At 38.9% G+C, this 18,224-nt stretch overlaps 1 protein-coding gene across 1 annotated transcript in view; it reads left to right on the forward strand.

Annotated features, from left to right (window-relative positions):
- Positions 1-18,224, forward strand: part of SVEP1 (sushi, von Willebrand factor type A, EGF and pentraxin domain containing 1) — a 149,321-nt gene that overhangs the window by 48,329 nt on the left and 82,768 nt on the right. Inside the window, 6 exon segments of the mRNA XM_014455199.2 lie at positions 130-309; positions 9,189-9,368; positions 10,463-10,660; positions 13,017-13,135; positions 13,818-13,947; positions 17,455-17,562. Coding sequence (XP_014310685.1) covers positions 130-309; positions 9,189-9,368; positions 10,463-10,660; positions 13,017-13,135; positions 13,818-13,947; positions 17,455-17,562 — 915 coding nt within the window.

Consider the following 18,224-nt stretch of genomic DNA (forward strand, 5'->3'; position numbering starts at 1 on the left):
TCCTCTTAAACCAAAGAAGTGTGTGGGGTCCGACGTCACCCTAAATTTGTCCCCCAAAAGTGGGGGGTAGTGGATGCTTCATAGACAAAGGCTAACTTTGCTTTTTCATTTTACTTTTATAAACATTAGTTGTGCACTGCCCTGCCCTGAAGCCTCCAGAAAACGGTTACTTTATCCAAAACACTTGCCACAACCACTTCAATGCAGCCTGTGGGGTCCGATGTCACCCTGGATTTGACCTCGTGGGAAGCAGCATCCGCTTGTGTCAACCCAATGGTTTGTGGTCCGGTTCAGAGAGCTCCTGCAAAGGTATGCAGATTGCCCATTCACATTGTTTATTGATTGTCTTGCTTGAGTTGCTTGACTTAAACTCTAATGGACCAGTAAGTTCTTTGTTTCTTTTAATTTCATAGACCACAGACCACAGAAAGAAAAAAAATTATAGGAAGTTTGAAGTTAGAACTACTAAGTTCAATTGACCACATCATTATGAATCATGCCCTTTATAATTCTTCTGTGAACAAGCAAAGGAAGGGCCTGCCTGGGAAGGAAATGGACAGGTTACCCTAAAGCTCGGATTTTAAGCAGCCAAGACTGGGTGCCAGGGGAAGTTTTGGGATGATCAGAGGGGATTTTGATGCCAGCTGTGATCGCGGGACTTAGGGAACCAATAGCCTGCAGTAGGAGCAATTAGCTAACTTACCCATCTCTGACCTGCACTTGGAATAGCAGCGTGCTAGAGAAAGTGGGAATTTGCTAAAGGGAAATCTCAAAGAGCAGTCAGGCCCATAGAAAAGGGGACAGTAACTCGGGTAGAACCTAAGGATCCCACATTAAATACAAGGAAACAACAAACAGAGTGGTACCCAAGTTCACTTCCAATCTTGCCATCTCTGTGATCAACTTCCCTACTTCTTACAACTGTTGCACGGGCAACTTCCTAAGGTTTCACCAGGAGGGTTGGAAGAGAAAGCTATCAAAGGAAAGGTAAGAGGGGAACAAGGTGAAGGACTTGAGAATCCTTGCCCATGAAGCTGCTGAAGACAATATTCACCCCCTATCTAGGGCTGCCAGATGAAATACAGGACCCCAGTTAAATGGGAATTTTAGATAAACAACAAATAATTTTTTTAGTATGACTCTAATACCAAATTTGGGATCTACTTATACTAAAAATTATTTGTTGATTTTTGTGAAATTCACATTTAACTAGATATCCTAATTTGTTTGTGGCATTTTGTTGTTTTCTGAATCTGGCAACCTATCCCCATCCCCTCGGCATCCTTTGGCAATACACTTTGCTGAGGATTTGATTGTTCCCAGACCCTCACCCCCCCCCCGCCCCCATCGCTCAGCTCACTGGATTAGGGTAAGGAGTTCTGTCTTCTGGTCTTCTCTTGGCTCCAGCACTCAGAAGGGAAGCCCACCACCGCAAGGTCATATGTGAACCCCAGGAGACCTCCTCTGTTTATTTTTATCTGCTACTGATACGAACCCATCTATAAATGTGAATTTATCTAAGTCAGGTCCCAATCCAGATTCTCATTTACATCTACGAAAAGACAAGGAAAAAATGAAGAGAATCAGAAAATTGAACAAAGGAGACCTGAAAGAAAGGGGAAAACATAGAATCTCTGAGATTCAAAGGCAGTTACATTACTAAAATAAGACCAGAATTCCAAGAAATGGGAGTAATCTGAACGCAAAAATATTTCTTAGGAAACAAACAAAAAGATTGCTGACACAATGAATGGACATAGTTAAGAGTCAAATTAATAAGTTAGAAAATCAACTCATGAAATTCTGAAAATAGGGCAAAATTTCAAAGATTAAAATAAATATATGAAAGTCTAAAGAGACATGAGAATAGTCACAGGAAATAGACTCTTCTTGTACTAGGAATCCAGAAAGAGAATGGAGTGGAGGAGAAACCCTAACAGAAGATTACATAATATATCCCTAATCAGAAATCTTGAAAATACACACAATTAAAAATCTTTGATGTTCAGTTAAAATCACTTGCTGTGTGCCAGAAAGAAAACCTTAAAAACAGATCCATGTCTGGAAATATTCTTAGTGAAATTTCTGAATGCCCTAGAAAAATAGAAACTTTTGCCTTACTAGCCATTCCAAATATTAGAAGACAAAAACTGTAGACTCTAGATCTCTAAACTCAGACAAGCTGCTTTTTATGTGTGAAGACATTTCAGTCACATGATTTCTAATGGTAAAAGGTCACATCCCATTACTGAAAAAGTTAATCATAGAAAATCTCTTAGTCAATAATATCACAATAACTATGTATGGTACCAGGTAGGGACTGGAAATATCAGGGGGAATACTTTGTAAAGTATGTGATTGTCTAACCACTATGCTATACACCCAATACTAATGCAAAATAATATTGAATGCAAACTGTAATTGGGGGAAAAAAGGCATGTAAATTTAAAAGAAATATTCCTGTAAAGTCAACAGTTAAAATCTCTACCCCTTTTTCCAAAGACCTCATTGTAGAGGGTGGAAAACATTACATTTTAACTTTCCACTTACTGGCCTTCCAAAGAGAGTGAGAAAAGCAGGTGGACAACCCCCTTAGGATAAGGACGGGCCCTTTCTCTTTATCCCCCACAATCCACATCCTACCCTAGCATCCAGAAGACATGGCCACGCCCTCTCAGGAAGCCATCCCTTTGTTCCCACAGCTTTGATTGTTCAATCATCCTGCCTTTGCTCTTGGTCCCTATGTAGAAACCCTCCCCGTTGCCAACCTCCTCCCCGGCTTAGAGGGGTGACATTTAACCTCTGCATGTGCGTCCACAGGCCTGTCCTCCACTCATTCTAGCCCTTGTGCTCTGTGTGTCAGGGTCAGGCAGGAAAGCACAGGAAACACACCATGCACGTTGGGGGATAAGGAACTGATTTAGGAATCAGACCTCACACAATTTTGGAAGGAGCTGGAAAATGGAAGTTCCAGAAGAGAAGTTGGAGTATCAGAGAAGTTAACTGCCAGTCCAGTATGAGAATCCAAGCCATCCAGCTGCTGAAATGGAACACAAGGGAGAAATGTGTCGGGGAGTCTAAGAAGCTTTGCCTCTGTGTAGCCACACCCTGATGATCAGCCACGAACCCGGCCAGCCTTGAACTTGGCGCCACCTTTGGCTAACAGGGTCAGCAGTCGGGATGTGGGGTGGAAACGAGCAAAGACAAGCTGGGACCCATAGGACATGTCTGCATTTGTCTATCATTGAGTCTAGATACAATGGGTACTCTTCCTCCCACCTGGAGAAATGTGTCGGGGAGTCTAAGAAGCTTTGCCCTCTGTGTAGCCACACCCTGATGATCAGCCACGAACCCGGCCAGCCTTGAACTTGGCGCCACCTTTGGCTAACAGGGTCAGCAGTCGGGATGTGGGGTGGAAACGAGCAAAGACAAGCTGGGACCCATAGGACATGTCTGCATTTGTCTATCATTGAGTCTAGATACAATGGGTACTCTTCCTCCCACCTTCCAAATCTAGTGAAAGTTCTTTTGACCAACCCTTACCTGGTCCACATGAGGGGATTATGACAAGGTGTTTCTCAGCTGAGCCAACTTGTTACAATACAGACCACCACACTTACTTTTATTACTTAGCGCACTCTCACTTCAGCTAGACGGAGTTCATTGTGAGCACAGAACATACCTTTTCCCCTTCAATTCTTGCTTATACCTCTGGTGAATGATTGAACACTTGAAAAAATACACATATTGATAAGTACATTGATAAATAGGCACCTTGATGATCTGCTTGTGTCACTTCCTATTATGCATTTGCATTTTTTAAAAGGCTTGTTCTCTTTTATATTATTTGAGTTGGTATCTTATTATTAAATAAAAGAACGTTAGTCAAAGAAGGAGATATGCTACAGGACCGTGGATCTTCCTAAGATCCCTTCAATTTCACTCCCAAAGACATCTACCTAACTTTCCAGTGTAAAAAGTTGTCCTGAATGGAGATATTTCCTATTCAGACTCTTCCTCTGGCTCATCATTAAGGGATTTAATTACTTATTGTTCTATGAAAAAGCATATTTCATTAATTCTAAAACACTTTCCCCCCATATTTAAATATGTCTAAAACTGAGATGTATCTTATAGTGGCATTAAGTGTTTATAGATATTATCATTTCTTTATTAGTGGCTCAAAATTATGGTGTGCCTTATAGTTGGGGCATCTGGAATTAAATGAAAAGTGGTCATTGTGTGGCCATTCACTTCTTTTCTGGCTGGGTAGTATGGAGAGAGTAATATTTTACAGATCTAATTTAAATCTAATTATAAGGACAGAAAATAGTGTCTTTTTTTCTTAAAAAGGTTTATAATATTGAGGCTAAAATGAAAGACCAGTGTAAAATATAAAGCCTTTTACACATGTAATGTTACATCATTAATATTTTATAGTGTTAGATACTGATTCTTATTCCTCTTATATACTCTTTTTTTTTAGATTTTTTTTTAATTTTTTTAAATCTTTATTGTTCAGATTACATTTGTTCCTCTTTTTTTCCCCCCCATAACTCCCCTCCTCCCAGTTCCCGCCCCACCCTCCGCCCTCACTCCCCACCCACTGTCCTCATCCATAGGTGCATGATTTTTGTCCAGTCTCTTCCCGCATCTCCCATTCCCCTTTCCCCCCCAAGAATAGTCTGCCCATTCCCTTTCTATGTCCCTGATTCATTATAATCACCAGTTCATTCTGTACATCAGATTATATATTCACTTGATTCTTAGATTCACTTGTTGATAGATGCATGTTTGTTGTTCACTATTTGTATCTTTACCTTTTTCTTCTTCCTCTTCTTAAAGGATACCTTTCAGCATTTCGTATAATACTGGTTTAGTGGTGATGAAGTCCTTTAGCTTTTCCTTATCTGTGAAGCTCTTTATCTGACCTTCAATTCTGAATGATAGCTTTGCTGGATAAAGTAATCTTGGTTGTAGGTTCTTGCTATTCAGCACTTTGAATATTTCTTGCCACTCCCTTCTGGCCTGCAAAGTTTCTGTTGAGAAATCAGCTGACAGTCGTATGGGTATTCCCTTGTAGGTAACTGAGTTTCTTTCTCTTGCTGCTTTTAAGATTCTCTCTTTGTCTTTTGCTCTTGGCATTTTAATGATGATGTGTCTTGGTGTGGTCCTCTTTGGATTCCTTTTGTTTGGGGTTCTCTGCGCTTCCTGGACCTGTAAGTCTATTTCTTTCACCAGGTGGGGGAAGTTTTCTGTCATTATTTCTTCAAATAGGTTTTCAATATCTTGCTCTCTCTCATCTTCTGGTACCCCTATAATTCTGATGTTGGTACGTTTGAAGCTGTCCCAGAGGCTCCTTACACTATCTTCATATTTTTGGGTTCTTTTTTCATTTTGCTTTTCTGGTTGGGTGTTTCTCGCTTCTTCGAATTTCAAATCTTTGACTTGATTCTTGCCCTCCTCTGGTCTGCTGTTGGGAGTCTGTATAATATTCTTTATTTCAGTCAGTGTATGCTTACTTTCTAGATGGTCCTTTATCACACCATCGAGGGTCTCATTAGATTTCCTGTACATCTCATCAAGTTTATCGACAGACTCTAGAAGCCTCTTGAGAGACCTCAAAAGTGTGGTTCTGAACTCAATATCCTCCCTTGATAGTTTTGTCCTGTTTCTTTGTCTCCGCATTTTTTACGCTTTCTTGGTACACCCCCTAGTGGTCTTTGTGCGCAGTCTTATTGTAGTTAAGCCCTGATTGTTGTAGTTAATACTAGAGGGATTTGACCACCAGGCTGACTGGCTGTGAGAATCAGCTGTGTGGAAAACTTCTGTCCTCTGTGGAGGTGCTAATCTAGCCTTTGCCTGAGGCGATCCAGCAAATGGCTCTGCGCAGGGCTTGGGCGGGGCGGGATCAACAGGGCGGGTGGAGGGAGCAGTTATGGCTGCTCTCAGTCCCGTTCCTAGAGGCTCTGCTTCTCAGAACCCCGGCCGCCGCTGCAAACCTCGGAGAGAAAGCTGCCCTCAGATTCCAACTGATGCCGGACAATCCCGCTTCTCCCGTCTGAGTCTGAGTCCCTAGAGACTCGCCCGGATCTGGAGCCCAGAGTCTGAGACTCCCTCCCGACTGAAAACGACAACCGCGCCCTCAGCCACCAGCCCGCTTTGCGCGCGCACCTCGGACCTTTATATTTTCCACACTGCGCCTCTTCTGAGCTTCGGTATGCTGTTCTCTTTCCTTCTAGTTGAAGAGTCTCTCCTCAGCCAGCTTTCCTGTGGTTCTGGGTGATGTCTGTTCCATCTTTTAGTTGTATTTTTGAAGTGGTTGTTTGCAGCAGCAGTCTCCGGTGTTTACCTATGCCGCCATCTTGGTTCCTCTTATATACTCTTCATAAGGACTTATACTCTTTTTCAATTTTATCTGAATCCAACTTGTAAGGATTCCTTTGTGGCTTCTCAATAATAACTAGTTATACCACAACATCACAGTACATCAAATTTTATGGAGGTATTTTTTTTCTGAGAAAAGGGTTCAAACAACAATGAGAATCCTACACTTAACATCAGATTTATTGTATTGTTAGTACGGATACTATCACAATTTGAGGTTGACAGAAAGTGTGTGTCTGGGGAAAATCAAATTATCTTTTAAATGAAAACCAGAGGAAGATCTTACATTATCTACTACATAGTAGACTATTCTCTAACAGACTATATTGCTGTTTTCTAAAAAGACTATATTTAAGGATTGCTTTAACATGAATGTAAGTCAAGAAACATTTGTAGAGTTTTTTGGAATTGAAACAAATAAGCATGTTCCTATTAAAAATGATAATAAATGGCCATTCTTGATTGACAAGGAGTATAAAATGTTGAAGACTAGGAATTATTGAATCCTTTGTTTTCCCTGAGGAACAATGAAAACTTATTAAAACCAACATATGAGAAGCAATATAATTTGCATGTGTATGAAACACCAAATGTAATTTACTCTCAGTACTCTTGAGAGATGTTGTAAATCCATCTTGTCTCCGCTTGGAAAGCCAGAGTGATTTAAGCAGTATATTGACTCTAAAAGCAGTTGTTTAATATATTTTTTCAGATTTTATGTATCATGATCATAGGAATTTTCTTATTTTTTTAATTTTTTATTGATTTCAGAGAGGAAGTGGGAGAGAGAGATAGAGAGAGAAAGAGAGAGGATTGAGCCCACAACCTGGGCATGTGCCCTGACCAGGAATTGATCAACCCTCCTGGTTCATGGGTCAGTGCTCAACCACTGAGCCACACCAGCTGGGCAGGAATTTATCTTATTCATCTTTTAATCCCTCCTAGCACCTGGCATTATGCTACACATGATGGACACACTCAGTGAAAGTCAGAATGTGGAAGGCAAAATAACCTTGATATACACATTTAATAAAGATTCTACTTATGTGATGGACACACTTAATAAAAATCCAGTGTGGAAGGCAAAAGATTTCTGTTTTGTTGTCATTGATAATTGACTTTTTTCAAACCATCCCAGGGACTGAAAAACTAGGCTTTATGGCTTCCCCTTTCATCTAATTCTTGAATTTTCTCTAAGGAGCAATCAATCCTAAACATACATTTAATGCACCCAGTATTTATGCTCTGTTGATAATATCATTTGAATGGGTTACTTCACAGTATATTTTATTTAAAAAATGACTTTGGTTGGATATACACTGAATATTTGCTCCAGCTTTCTTCCCTATTATTTTAAAATTAAGCTTTCATCATAAATAAATATGTGTTTGATATTTAAAAATTGGAAAATGCAGAAAAGTAAAAGAAAGAAAAAAATACATTTTACCCAGAGTCCCAATAAAATTGAATCCAAATGATTTTGTTCAAAAATGTCTAGAGTTTGCTATGTCACCTTCTGGCCTTTTGTGTTGCAGTAGTGCTATCTGAGAGCAAACTGAACTTTGTTCCTTTGTAGGAGTTGTTTTTGGTTTTTGTATAATTCCTGATGCCGTAGGATTGTATCTGTAAACTATTAAAATGATTATATGCACCCACCCTTTGACATATTCAACAGGAATCCACTCTCTTTCCCTCCTCATATCTCTGTGTATGACAGGAGTCACATGCCTATACTTATACTATAATATGCTGGAGTACTATCCCTCATGTCTGTATTTTAAGACAAAAAAGGAGAAGGAAGGGGAAGGCAAAAAAGTACTCTCTCAATTGAGACAGTCCCCTTTAAAAAACTTGTCCAGAAGTTCCACACAACTTTAGCTTTTCTTTCATTGACTGTCATTTCTTGTGATGGAGGTGGGGAATTGTCTTCTAGTTGTGAATATTATTATGCTGAATAAACTAGGAAGAATGCTTCTGGGGTGGGCAAGTAGCATTCTTTGCTGGAGTAGCAAAAAATAAACAAATCAATGTTAATGCCTACATCAAGATCAGCATCATGATCTAGGATTTACAGTAAATGTCTGGGAAAAAGGAGTGAAAATGCTAAAAGGATAAGAGTTGTCATCAGAGGATAGAATACTGGAATTTAAGATTGCAAGGGTTGAGCTGCTTTGCAGATCCTGGGATCATTAAAAGCCCCAGGACATGACCATGAGATCTGAGAATTGAGTTGCTCATCAACCTGGAATCTCTGTCCCTTTCCTTTTGTTGGAATACAGCCTGGAAAATCACAGCCAAAGACTTTGTCAAGCACCCCCTGTCTATAGGCATCATCATCCGTTTAAGTTAGGGTGGGAATGTCGGGCCCTCAAAATCATGTGGTCTGGCCCTGCCAAGGCATTAGGGGTGAGTTAACTAAATGTCTGACCAAATATAGCAGGCTAATTTTTAAGTTGATAATTTTGTGTGGCCTGCAAATGATGTTATAAATATCCAAATGGCCCTTGGCAGAAAAAAGGTTCCCCACCCCCGATTTAGGACCAGACTCCTCAGAGACAGGTTAAGTTTCCCATCTATGGGTAGATGCTGAACACAGTGAGATTGCTTGGGCAATGTATTTGGTAAAACACAGGCTATTAATTGTCTAGCACTAACTCAAAAAATAATGGTATGTTTTACTCTTTGCCATTTTAAGAAAAGGGCCTTTTCTTGCTTGTAATGTGTCAGCGTTATTGAACTTATAATGATCATTTTTGTCCTTATTCAGTAGCATGTGATCTAATAGTTTTCATTTTATATAGTAAGAACATGCCCTCGTCTCCGCCAACCCAGACATGGCCGCCTGAGCTGTTCCACGGGGGAAATGTCCTACAAGACAACGTGTTTGGTTACCTGCAATGAAGGGTACAGACTAGAAGGAAGTGCTAAGCTGACCTGTCAAGGAAACGCCCAGTGGGATAGTTTAGAACCTCGCTGTGTGGGTAAGTTTCTGGAAGGTATGGCGCCTTCCGTGATTCGTTTTTCTTGCTCTCTAATTCCCCTGTTTTCTGTGAAGACTTAGAACTAAAAATTGACTCATAATGACTATAAATACAAAACCATATATACAGATGCACAGAGATATAGGCATATAAATAAATGTTGTTTTATTCCCCTCCACTGGTGAAAAGCCTTCTAATTTTCCAAGTCACTGAAGTTTACAGCTTTAAATCCTTTTTTAAAAAAATGGGGCCAATTTTGATGTGTGTTTTTTTAAAGGAAATGCTATACAATTCCATCACTTTGATAAACACAATTTACTTTTACCTTGTTGATGAGAGGACTGAATTATGAACCAATGAATCTTAAGATGGACCATAAAATTCATCATATATTCTGCCTTGTCCTTCACTAAGAGCTGTGACATCTCGCTACTGCAGTTGGGTCCCGAATGAATAAATTCAGTAGCTTGTTCAGTTTTCTGCTTCTTATACACTGTAGATACAAATAACAATGGTTATGATAATATGATGAGATGTTGACAACTACTATTTAGTGAAACCTTACTATGTGTCAGATACAATAACCTAGGAGTATTAGCAGGTATGTAATGAAATATACAACTTCCAAAAAAAGGGAGAAGAAGAACTACATGTATGGAAAAAATTAAGATGTGCCAGGACCTAAGATGGGAAAACTAGCTGCTATAAATATGCCAGGTCGTCCAAAATTGATTTACACCTTTATTCTAGTATAATCTAGTACTCGATTCTTGGGTGATCATAAGGGAGGGCGTGACCAGGAGGGACATTGGACTTACTAGGGGATTCATTTACAGTCGACCCTCACTGTGCAGGCTCAGAAAAACTGATGTTATCATACCGAGAAGAGATGATCGCTCTGATACAGAGGAATAAAATGTACTATTAAACAAATACTCAGTGCAGTAACAATGCCATACCTACTGTTATAAGTACTGAAAGACATTGGCCTGACCAGCGTTGTCAGTACTTTTGTTGGGTAAAGAGAATGTGTGGCATTTGCAATTTGTGAGAACGCAAAGAACATTCTCTCATTTCCTTATTCCGTACCGCAGAGCGCCAGTGCGCCACCTTTCAGACGCCCAAAGGTGTCATCATATCCCCCCCCAGCTGCGGCAGGCAGCCAGCCAAACCTGGGACAGTTTGTCAGCTAAGTTGCCACGAAGGATACATTTTAGCTGGAGTCAGAGAAGAATTGCGATGTACCACCTCTGGAAAATGGAGCGCCAGGGTTCAGACAGCTGTTTGTAAAGGTAGGTCTTCTGTGTTGGTCAGATTAAAAACCAAATTCCCATGTGATTACAAGTTGGTGGATTGTGGGACTGTCCTTTGCAACTTTGCTGCAAACCCATGATAAATGGTGGATTTACAAAATCCAATTGCAACATGCCAGGCAATGACAGAAGACATATGAAAATAAGCATAATATAGGAACTGGAAGTCAGGTAAGTTTTGCATCAGTAGATGCGGAAATTCTTTGAGGAGTTTCTGACCCATATAAAGCAGGTGAGACTAAATGCATTTTGAGACCTGCATCCATTATTCACAGGAGAACATTGCCATCTTCCTTGCAGCAGGGGCAGACAGCTATGAAGGGGCGGGTGTTGAAAACAAGAGTTCTTAAAAATAAAAATATGAATATCTCTAAGAGAAGGGCAAAAACATGGAACATGTTGTTGAAAACAATATTCGTGATTTGAATAACCAAGTTGAGTGTTCTTTAGAATCAGACTAATGAAGAACTTGACTATTCCAACTGATGAAACCGAACAGATGGAAATTAAGAGATACCAATGTTCAATTGAGAAGCCCAATATCCATATTAGCATAACCAATGGACACAGACACTGGGGCGGTGGGGGCTTGCCTGGGGTGGGAATGGCTTGGCGGGGGTAGGGAGGAGGTCAAGCGGGGGGAAAAAGGAAACATATGTAAAACTTTAGACAATAAATAAATTTTTTTTAAAAAGTTACAGAAAGAGAGAGAAAAGGGGGGTGGAGGAGCAGAATTTTCCTACCAGTCAAAGAAAGTCTTTACTTTTTACACAGAAAAGCTTGAACCTTTAGATCAAAAATAGCCCCTGAGTATAAGGCAGGCGTGTTTTCACTACTTCTGGTGAAGTTTCTGAGGTCCAAAGTTAATGGCAAAATATTAAATAAAGCCCTTACTGGTTTGGCTCAGTGGATAGAGCGTAGGCCTGCGGATTGAAAGGTCCCAGGTTCGATTCTGGTCAAGGGCATGTGCCTTGGTTGCGGGCACATCCCCAGTAGGGAGTGTGCAGGAGGCAGCTGATCGATGTTTCTCTCTCATCGATGTTTCTGACTCTCTATCCATCTCCCTTGCTCTTTGTAAAGGATCAATAAAATATATTTTTTTAATTAAATAAGTTTCCAGTGAGAAGAGAAATTGAGCAAAAGAAACAAGAATCAGACTCACTTCTCTTTTAGAACTCTAAATGCCAGAAGGAAATGTAGCAATGTCCAACGAATACGGAGAGAGAAATGGCTGTAAACTTTAAATTCCAAATCCAGTCAAACTCTTATTCAGGTATGAACGAATAGTCAAATACTTTTTCAAATTTTCAGAGGCAATATGCTAATATATATTTGTGAGGGGAAATTGTCAAACAATTATCAGAGAAAATATAAATTGAATAAAATTGCAAAGAAACAAGAAGATGAATTAAGTCAATTTGGATATATATACTAATATTCCACTGCAAGTTACAGAAGACCTAATTTAATGTAACTTCAAATGAGGAGATTTATTATATATATAATAAGAACTTAGTTCTACAGTAACTAATGTGGATATGTGTAATGTTACCACTTCTAATTCAGTGTTTGTACTACAAAGTTTCACACTGCAAAAAAATTTCATTGACTGTAATTGGTTGTTTGTTTTGACAGTACCTTTTCGCACTACTAATTCATCCTACTTGACAGCTCTTGTTTTAAAGTGTAGTTCCTTCCTGACAGTCAACATTCATTTTTCTGTTTATTTCTTTATTTCATTCAAAAAAATATTTATCAAGGTCCTATTCTATGCCAGGTATATATAGCACAATGGGACAAGAGATACCCTGGCATTCACACACCTTAAATTTTTTGGGGGGAGACAATTGCACTTCAAACTGGCATGATGATTTTTGTGGTTAGGAAGGACAGAGAGTTGTGGGAACTTGAATGAGCACCTAAAATGGACCAGGGGAGTCAGAGAGAGCTTTCTGAGGAGCTTGTGTCCAAGCTGAGAATTAAAGGACAAGTAGTAGTTACCTAGGTAAAGGGAGAAGGGGGTATTGATTCAGGTAAATAAAAGAACATAGGCAAAGGTTCCAGAAAGACCATGGGGCTTTCATGGGACTGAAAGTATTTATCATGGAGAGTGAGTTCCAGTAGGGAATCTATAAAGGCGAGGTTGAGGTCAGCAGGTACTAGCTCTTGAAGGTCCTAGGAAGCTATGCTGAGATCAATTATCCTGAACGCAGTTGTGCAATCAGGAATCGATATGGAAATGACAAGACACAAAGTATTAATATATTCTTACCTAATTCTTAAATGACATAGACTTACTTAACATATTAATTGATTTGTGTATTTTCTGAGTCAGATGTGGAGGCTCCTCAAATCAACTGTCCTCCGGATATAGAGGCTAAGACGCAGGAACAGCAAGACTCTGCTAATATCACCTGGCAAATCCCAACAGCTAAAGACAACTCTGGGGAAAAGGTAAGGTTTATGCAAACATGTGCATCCTTTTCAAGTAGACTCTAAATACACTATAAATATGTGTGATAGTGAACATTTACTAATACTCTAATGACAGCATGCTCTCTGTATACATATACACATTGATACTATCAAATATTGGCAGTGAGAATGCAAATTAGTACTATGATTTGGGAAATAAATTTTGTAGTAGCTACATTAAATGTTAATAACTTTGAGGTTAGTAATTCCATCCATGGAAATTTATTATAAGGACACAATAAAAATATTTTTAAATTCTTGATGCAAAACTGTTCATCCCAGTGCTGTTTACAGTAGTAAAATTCAGGAGCAATTTAAGTGTCTTTCAATAGATTTTTCTTAAATTATCATATATTTATTCTACAGAACATTATGGCTATAATTAAGTCATATTAAGTTCTAAAGACTAGGCAACAGCATAAAAGGTGTTTTAAGATACGTTTAAAAAACAAGAAACAACATTTCATATTATACCAATGCTACACACTATGCAAATAGAATAGTCTGGAAAGAAATACACCAAAAGACTGTGCCTGTTTTTTTCCTTTTCACTATATGTGAAATATTGTGTCATCTTAAGCTTTACAAATAGTATATAAATAACAAAGAATAAATGTACTATTGATACTAACTTTAAATTTCAAAATATTATCTCCGAAAGCTGTCAGTCCATGTCCATCCAGCTTTTACCCCACCTTACCTCTTCCCAATTGGAGAGGTTGCCATCACGTACATGGCAACTGACCTATCCAGCAACCAAGCCAGCTGCACTTTCCATATCAAGGTCATTGGTAAGTCTTCAAATTACTTGGGTCAGTTTGTGAAAATAATCCAGTTCCTCTAGGACTCTGCTTCTTTATCTTCAACAACTCCCTTTCTGTCCATTCTTCCTACTGGCATTAAAACCTGCTCAAGCCACCCTTTTGAAACATACATACTCTTTAACTATCACTGTTTCCCTTTGATTTCCTCCCATCCAAGCCTTTTCAAAAGTTCCCAATGGTTGTCATCTTTTTTGAGTTAACTGCTATTTATTCTCAAAGTCACTCAAGTCTGGCTTCAGTCTCCTTCACTCATATAAACTACTCTCATCAAGGTCACCAATGATCTCTAAAGTCATTCCTACCACGTACTTTTTAGTCCTTATTTTACATAATGTTTCATTCGATTTTACATTATGAACCATACTCTCCTTATCAAAACTGTCTCCTTCCCAGCTTCTCTGACACCAGTATTTCCTGTTTTTCCCCAGGTTTTCTCATTTACCCTTCTTTATTGCTTTCCTGGGCTTCTCTTCCTCAGAACAACTCTCAAATGTTTAATATCCCCAGGATTCTAGCCTTAGTTCTCTTGTCTTTCTCTTTATCGTTTTCCTGGTGACTTTGTTAACTGACAACTCCCAGATTTCCATCTCCAGATCAGATCTCTTTTCTGAAATTCAAATCACTGTATAAAACCGCCTACTGTGGATGTCTCATGTGGATGTCCCACAGGCAATTCATATTCACCCAAACATAATATATTTCTCAACTCAGAAAGTGGTACAACCAACAACCTGGCCACCAAGCAGACATGTGGAAGTCATCTTCGACTCTTCTTCCTCCATCACCAGCACCCAATAAGTTTTCATCTACTTAATATCTTTGAAATCTCCCCCAGTCTCTTACATTCTCCCAACCACTACTATAGATCAGTCCTTTTTTATTTGTATTTTTTGGCCTGGTTTGCTGTTTCATTACCCAATTGGTCATTGTGCTTTCAGTCAATTTGGTAGATATTCAATAGCTACCAAATACCAAGACTTACTACATGGAGAAGTAGGATATCAAGATCACAGACTCTGAACCCAAACTGCTTGACTCCATATCCAGCTTTGCCACTTAAAGGCAATGTGACCAGTCACATCTCTGTGCCTCAATTTCCTTATCCAAAAGAATTGCCTGACCGGTTTGGCTCAGTGGATAGAGCGTCGGCCTGCGGACTGAGGGGTCCTGGGTTCGATTCCGGTCAAGGGCATGTACCTTGGTTGCGGGCACATCCCCACTGGGGGGTGTTCAGGAGGCAGCTTATTGATGTTTCTCTCTCATCGATGTTTCTAACTCTCTATCCCTCTCCCTTCCTCTCTGTAAAAAAATCAATAAAATATATTTTTAAAAAAATAGAATTAATAAATATTTTACCTCATAGGGACATAGTGAGGTTTTTAATTAGTTAAGTTATATAAATCCCTTGAACTAGTGCCTGATACATTAAGCGCTATATAAATATTGACATTTTGTGACATTTGTCTCTGATATATTTTAATGTGTTTATTTTAAAGCTCAATACATTAAACTCATTTTATTTTAAGAATTCTACATAAGTTCTTGAAATAACTAATGTATATCAAACTGGATTTTTACCTTGGAATTATAAGTTTTTGGCAAAAGCAGATAAAAAAAACTCAAGTAAAACTCAGTCTAATTCATTTTATAGTAGTGTTTTTTAAATTGCTTTTTCAACATGAACTTTAGCAGAAACATGGAAAATACGTTGGATTTGTGGTTCAAGAGTTTGTGAAGTTTTAATTTTTCACAACAAAGAGTCAGCATGTTGAAAGGTAAAATGTGTACTCAAGTTTCTAGCTAGACACTAGCTGGATTTTCAAATTAGAAAGAGAAAGAGAAAAAATGGGAAGGAAGAGGGAGCAAGAGAAAGAAAGGGGTTGAGAAGGAGGGGAAGGCTAGGGGAGAAAGACAGAGAGAGAAAATATTCCAAAGCCTGCCTTTCCTTGTTTACCTCAGTTGACAGGGCGTTGCTGTCTTACTGATAAAAGAGAGGAAGCAGGATTGCTTTTGCTTAATGTTCCACAGTTGCCTCACTTGCTTGGGAAGTTGTCTCTCTCTTACGATACAGTGCGTCTGCTGTACCTCCCCTTCTTTGGACAGTATTTTACTACTCTGACTGCGAGCATCTTGTACCTCTGATTCAACTTTAAAATGTGTGGCTATTTTAGAAGATCTTGTAAATATCAATGTGCAGTTTCTTTGGGAGAATAATAAATGCTGCCAGATTTTTCAGCTAAACTATGAATTAACTTGATTCAGGAACCTCAAACTCCTATGAGCATTCCTTTACTCTTTCCTTCATTCAACAATGTTTTCTGAGCACCTATTATGGGCCAAGTTCTGTGGAGACCTAACCATGTGCAAAAGAGACTCCATCTCTGATTAACAAAGTTTACAGCCCAGGAGGGTAGTAACCCAAAGGTACAGCACTGATGAAATGACAGGCATGAATAAAAGAGAAAAATTGAACATTTATTCATAAGACTTAACTTAAAACAGATATCTATATGTTCTCACAGGTGCAGCTCATTTAATTTTAGAGTATGTGTTTTCATATATTATAGATAAAAATACCCTAGACTTGATGCCTGTAACAGTCTCTCTCAAAGACATGTGATTATGGATATAAGTACATTTCGAATGTGTAAAATTAAAATTACCTTCTATGCACCTTCTTTGTTGTTCTTTACTGATATCCTAAAAATTCTACCACATCCTGTCAGAGCTTTGAAACCTGGCTCACCCAGGCCACCTCAAACTACTCTTTCAATGTGGATTACAGTGTTCAGCAACACCTATTCATAGTTCTCAACTTCTACTGTGGCTTTCACCCCTCTCCACTGTAGCACCTTACTTCCATGTCCACACCACACCCTGTTATTTGTCTTTACCTAGAATTTATCAGCCTTAGAACTCTTAGACTCCAGTGTCCCAGCTTTGGACATAATTTCCTTGCATTTCAGCAATATCAAATCCTCACACCTTGCATATTCTGAAACATGACTCAGATCTTTCTACCCATTGTTCCTTACATTTAGCCTATCTTGCCCCTTCTGATAAGAGGAGGATCCTGGGAGTGATCCTAGGACAGTGACTAAGATTGGTCATTTCTCTCCTACTTATCTGGGAAGGTTCTTATCACTGTCAGGAATATCAGCTTAACTATTACTGGTGGAACACAAATTAAATGCCCACCACATCCTTATTACCTTTCATACCACGGTGATTTTAGTAACCTGGAATTTCTTCTTCAGCAGGCAGAGGGCAATATGCAAGAATCAGCTTTTTCTTTTAATGTTGAGACCAGGGATAAAACATGTCTCATGAGGAAGGGGGCCCCACGGTCAACCTTGTGTTTAACAAGGTCAGGGTTCTTTGCCAAGACAAGCAGACATCAGTTCTCTCTGGCAACCCCCCTCATCATTTTTTAATATCAACTGTGACTTCTTTCTCTGATTTCATGTTTTTTAGATGTGGAACCACCTAGCATAGACAGGTGCAGATCCCCACCTCCCATCCAGGTCTCCGAGAAGCAGCATCCTGCAACCTGGGATGAGCCTCAGTTCTCAGACAACTCTGGTGAGAATATAGGCATTTTGTTCTCAGTACGGTAACACTGACATACTTTATTTTTAAAAGCTTTCAGAAAACACAAAAGAAAAATGAAAAGTAAATTATATCTAAGTGGACTGAATAATTATATAAGGTAATATGTTTTAATGCTAGGACAATTACACATGTTGGCAAAAGTAGGTTTACAGTTGTTTGTGTGGAAACATACATGCAGGTTATGATTATTACAACAGCTTTATTAGCTCAAAAGGTCACCATGCAACTGTAAATCTACTTTTGCCCCCCCATATATATATAATTTTTTTAAATTTCTTTATTGGTTAATGTATTACAAATGTGTCCTCATCCCCCCACTAACCCCCAACCCCCTCCATGCCATATATATAATTTAACATGATTAATCTAACCTACCCATGGGGTTTCCCCTTCCTTTAATATACAGTGGACATTTATTAACCTGTGCTAGGTGTTGTACTTGGAGGGGAATCTAATAAATTTGCTCAGTCTCTAAGCTTACTTTGTCCTGAAGGCACAAACTACGTGTTGTATTGGTATCTTTAGTGGGATTCTATGTATTTATACTCATTTCTTAAACATTTGACAAAAAAATTATAGAAGATCATATGAAAGCCGAAAAATGGCCAAGTAGAATTAAATTTCCCTTTTAA

Source organism: Myotis lucifugus, unplaced genomic scaffold (genome assembly GCF_000147115.1).
Source record: "Myotis lucifugus unplaced genomic scaffold, Myoluc2.0 scaffold_43, whole genome shotgun sequence".
NCBI classification, from domain to species: Eukaryota; Metazoa; Chordata; class Mammalia; order Chiroptera; family Vespertilionidae; genus Myotis; species Myotis lucifugus.